We start from the raw sequence: 5,359 nt of genomic DNA, 5'->3' as shown, positions 1-5,359 counted from the left end.
TTGCATTTAATTTAGTTTAATATGCAACAAGCCATCACACATCAAGCAGATGAATGCATGTCACTGTTTCTTCACAGTGACAGAAACCGCTGACTGCAGCTCCAGGAACTCCATAAAAACAATGAAATTAAATGATTGCACCATGAACGATTATGAACAGTCTCACAATCTCCTGAATTGTTCACCAGCTTGTGTGTAATCACGTCTCAAGGTTTTGATGTTGATCTGGAGGGTGAATCCATCCTCTGCTGCCATGCTGTGGACTGGAAGCATCACTTAACATTCCTCCAAATTTAATCTCACTGTAGAACAGTGAGATTAAAGTCATAAAGAGCCAGCTCCAAAGGCAGTGCAGACAGTGCAAGAAAAACAATATAAATACAATATAAACATAACATAGATGATGCTGAGATTGGATTTTTCTTATAGATTTAGTGACCAGTGGGAGGTACTCTGTGCGTAAAGTTGAAAATGTCTTCTGGTGTGCAGCAACCGGTCAGGAGTGTGGATTGTAATCTGTCAAAATGACAAACGGCCTTCAGATTCTTTGGTTAAAGTGACTCCTGCCTTGAGATAAAATCACATCATCTTTATTACCAGTTAAGTCCTGGTAGTATTCCAGTTCAGCCATCTTAAACCTGTTGATAAGATAAAAGTATTATTTGTTTTTGTTTTGTTTTAATAAGTTTTGGCACTACTGGTATTCATCCAACAGTAATCTGACAGCAAATGGCAGATAGACTTGCGGCAAAGGAAGTAAGGACTCAAACTCAAGACAGCTATGTTGAGGTCCGAAGTGTCTGAATATGAACTGCAGCTCTAACCACTGCGCCACACAATGCCCCACATGTCTGTCTTTGTTCTTGAATTCCCATAAACATCCAGTTTCTGGAACATCTGCTGCAGCATCTGCAATGTTGTTCATTGTCTTTGTAGAGCTGTGACTAGACCGCAGTATCCTCATCTGCAAGAACTTTTGGCAGCATCACTTCCTGCACAACCTGCTGCTCTGCATCGACGGCCTGGTTTCTGCTGTGGCAAAAGAGCCTCCTGACTGTTTCTCTGAACGCAGCGTCCAGGTTGAAGAAGAGAAGCGGGTCGAGGCAGACGTGGAGCAGGCTCAGGAACAGCGTGGACTCTTTCCCCAGAAACAGCTGCCTCTTGGTCTGGCAGTTCTTGATGACCTCAGCCTGGGCCAGAGTGTACGGCGTCCGCACCACATGGTAGGGAACAAAGCTGAGGGTGTAGGCCAGCGCCATGGCTGTCACACTCAGCACCACCCTCCTGGCATCCAGCCATAGTTTGGGGTCACTGTGACTGTGCAGGAGTCTTTTGAGGGCCAAGGCGCTGGAGATGAGCACGGCTGCAGAGGCGTTGAGGAAGAGGGCCGTGTTGAGAAACACGGTCAGAGTGTGCCAGTGGAGGCTGATTTTCTCCTTCAAAGATGAACAGCTGAGGTACTTTGTCACCTGAACGGAGAAAGCAGCAACACTTTCAGTTAGAGGCCATGGAAATCTAAAGGATCTTTGGATCCATTCACATCAGCCCTGTTTAGTCTGTCTTAATTGAACTCTGGTTCACTTGCCTAGCAAGTCTGGTTCTTTTTGAAAGGTGTGAATGCACACTTGGACTCCAATGTGGATCAAAAAAACAAATTCTGGTCCATGTACAAACTTAGATCTTGGGTCAGTTGAAGTGATCTTTGGTTCTTTTGAGGCCAAGACTGAGATCAACCCTCCAAGGCCAAGAAGACCAGGAAAAATAGCCCTAGACTGGTCTAGAGCCCTCCATACCTGGAGGGCTAGGCATTTGGGTTTAGCCCCGCCTGCCAAGTGAGAGTCCAGCTGGTGGTGGAGATGCTCTTCTGAATATGCTGCTCCATAAAATAGTGTACCAAACCGGACTGAGTTAAACACCACTTAGTGGAAATGACATAAAACAAAAGACTCCCTTATCAAATACCCAAACACCTCAGCTGTCTGCAGGGAAAGGTCGTTTCAAACCTCAGACTTGAACTTGTCTTCATCATTTACCTCACACTCAGCTGGAGATCTCACCTCCATTAGGAACCAGATTATCCACAAGACATTGCGATGGAACCTCAAACCATCAACCCTCTGTTTAACAGCAACCACACAGCCCTCAAGCTTATAACCCATGTATTACCATAGTGCTACCTCCAACTTCCCTAATGAAGAAAACAGTCATAATCTTTACCTTCCAGTCACTTAAACTCATACCTGCAGGCTGGTGACCCACAAATACCTTCCAAGTATTGAGAGTCAGTCCAGTTTTTACTGACCAGCACTAGAATATCACATGAGAATGGAAATGGTTGGGGAACTAATTTAGGTGTTTTAGTCTCTTCTTGCGCTCAACATCTGTACAGAAAACATCTGTAGCATTGAGGAACTTGCAATGAACCTGTTCTACCCCTGGAGGTCTGCAGCTGAGGAGCTGGCGTTCAGCAGCAGTGATGAGAAGGTTCTCCCTGACCTAATCAGTCTCATTTCACTACCTGGTTAGATCCTCATCCACCCAGACTGTCCACTGCATTGCTAAAGCATAACTACAACTTCCTCAGCCAAAACCTTTTTTAATGTCACGTTTTACTGAGCTGGAGTTCCTCTCCCATTGAAAACACCTGGTGTTTCACTTCTCCCATGGTCATGGTGGAAATTTGTCTGGTCTGCTGTTATAAGACCGAAGTCAGACTCAGAAAACTTTGCTAGTGTTGCAGGCGATGGGGTTCCAAACGATTTAAACTTAAAACAGACTTCTCTGCAGAAGATAGACCTCATTTATATCATCCCACTGATTTCAGTAAAAGTTGTGGTACCTTATCTTCCTTTGTGGGAAGCGCCATGTTGGGCACCATGATGAGCAGCAGCAAAGCCCAGACCACCACCGACAACAGCCAGGCGAAGCTGGACTCCTGCAGCCGCAGAGAGCGCGCCGTGTGGCGGTCCTGCAACAGAACAGAGGCATGATACCACAGTCACAGACACAGATGGTCCTCACTGAATGTCCTGCTCTACCTTCAGGTAGCGGTCTACGATGATGAAGGCAAGGAAGGCAATGGATGCGTAAAGGCTGATGTATATGATGACGCCGCTGGCCTGGCAGTGGAACACCATGAGCTTCCATGATGCTGCCCCGAGGTCCTTCAGGATCTTAAATGGGAGGGCAAAGAGCAGCAGGATGTCGGCCACAAGCAGGTTGACCAGGTAGACGTAGGTGCTTTGCTTCTGCTGAGACACAACCAAGACATCCAGAATGTCAAATATCAAATTAAGTCAAATTATACCAGAGAGTAAGCCAGGGATCTGTGAAACACTCAACTACTCCATTCCTCCATAGCAACCATGACTTTCTTCCAGGTACTTCACTCCGTGGAGGTCCACGCCTGCTCAAAGCGGACGTCCGCCGGACACATCTGCGCAAAGGTAAATTTTTACGATTGCGTACTGTGTCGCACATTAAACTGCTCGGCGTGAAACAGTGTTCACATCTAACTCTTTTTGTGTGTGACAGCGAACTGATAAGGTTAACACTCAGCGCAAACGGTCGCAGGACACTCCTTAGCTGGACTGCCACTACAGTGACCGCACTTACAGGTGTAGTGACTGCCTTGGTGGAGAAGACGGAGGGCTAGCAACAAAACTAGCTCATCAAACTTGTTAGTATCCACTTGAATTGTGTTAAATACAGAAATTTCGATAATCTCAACCATTGGTGGACAGTGTACACGGCTCACATGGTTACATACTCAGGTACAGCATGCCTGAGTACAGGGGCGGATCTACTGTGAGAGCCTTGCCACCCCAGCTGGCGACTATGAATTCAATAAATAGTTATGGCAAATCGGACATAAGCGCATGAAACTCACTCTTTTTTTTCGACAATATTGAATGCTACACAATTTAACCCGACACCTACTGTTGAGTAGCGGGAAGTACGAGAGAAGGACAGAGCGCGAGGCAGCAGCATTGATGGATATATATATTATTGGACTGGACATTACGTGACTTAAAGTGCGCCACACATGCCATTGCTGTCCATTGGTCAGGAATATCAATGGTCAGGAAAATACTACAATCACGCAAAGAATCTGAAAAATGGACGAAGTGTTTAGCAGTTAATTCAACCCCATGACAGCCATAGATAACAAGGTTCAAGAGTTTCACATTTCACAGGTGAGGAAAAAGTTTTAATTTAGAGAAAACATTGAACAAGTGAGCAGTGGGTCAGTTATGCTAGCCTAACTGTGGTTAGCCCGCTTTGATAGCCTTAGCATGTGCTGCGCAGTTCGGTGTGTTTTGGTTCCGTTAGCATTAAACAGGTCAACCCGCCACCACGTCATCAGTAGAGCAGCTGTTTAAATCAGCTAATCAACCCCCGCTGTGTTCAGGCGAAAACTTATTAATAATGACAATATAGACATTAAGCCTGACAGCATAATGTAACGGACTGGATGTTCAGTTTTGGTGTTTTTGCTACTTTTTGTGTGGGAAATGTTAGTTTGGTGTTGATTCCCCTGATCGGATTGAACGTATCTCTGCTTTATCTGCTCGTTGAGCTGCTGTCTGTCGGTTGCCATGGCAACGTGTTTGGTGACGCCGACACGGAGCAGAAAAAGCAGAACAGAAGTGGTTTTATCTAGTTTGGTTCTTCACCTGTTTATCAGCTTTATTGCACCTTTAGTGCGGCTCACTGCAGCCGCTGCAGTTCATGAAAGTTAAACAAGCGACAAAAACTGAACTAATCCGCTCTGTTCGTAAAACGTGGAGATATTTACAACGGTCATCAACAGCATATTTACAGCATATTTAAAGTAAAACGACTGACCAATATAAGAGAAATTGGCCTTTTCTTGCATCTTGACATAATTAACAGAAACCAAACTGTTTATAGATTTGTATCCCGGAGAATTTATGTATCAAACATCAGTTTTATCATCTTTATTTTAAGTGTATCTAATAGTATATCTGATAACACATGGTGGCGCTACTAATATTGTTGTGACAGATTTCTGCTCGTCCTGCATTGGAACTGAATAGTTTTCTGGGCTCGATGCATCACATAGTGACTAATAGGCTCTGTCCAATCCAGTAATACATATCAATGAGCAGCAGCATGAAAGACGTAAAAATAATTAACTATACTACATTAAGAAATTATATTTAATCCTCAGTGCTACATGAAGCTCATTTTGAAACAATGCAAAAACAATACAGTGACAGGTCTGTGTAAGCTAAACGTGAGAATGAGACTATATATATATATATATATATATAAAAAAAAAAATTCCCCTCTCACCCTCCGTGGGTGGTCTCTTTCATCCTCTGAGCTCGGGTCC

At 44.4% G+C, this 5,359-nt stretch overlaps 1 protein-coding gene across 4 annotated transcripts in view; it reads right to left on the bottom strand.

Moving 5' to 3' along the window:
- The window catches only part of gpr171 (G protein-coupled receptor 171), a 10,995-nt gene continuing 5,636 nt past the window's right edge, over positions 1-5,359 (bottom strand). For 3 of the 4 annotated variants that reach the window (XM_007570686.2, XM_016681002.1, XM_016681003.1), the window contains exons 4-6: positions 3,039-3,251; positions 2,840-2,968; positions 1-1,469 (exon numbers count right to left, since the gene is read on the bottom strand). In XM_007570686.2, the coding sequence (XP_007570748.1) occupies positions 945-1,469; positions 2,840-2,968; positions 3,039-3,251 (867 nt within the window). In that variant the 3' untranslated portion in view covers positions 1-944. The remainder of the gene's footprint in view (positions 1,470-2,839; positions 2,969-3,038; positions 3,252-5,359) is intronic. The other variant, XM_016681004.1, reaches the window with a different exon arrangement.

This window comes from Poecilia formosa, unplaced genomic scaffold (assembly GCF_000485575.1).
Source record: "Poecilia formosa unplaced genomic scaffold, Poecilia_formosa-5.1.2 Scaffold265, whole genome shotgun sequence".
Lineage (NCBI taxonomy): Eukaryota > Metazoa > Chordata > Actinopteri > Cyprinodontiformes > Poeciliidae > Poecilia > Poecilia formosa.
This window is presented reverse-complemented; position numbering and strand designations above follow the sequence as displayed.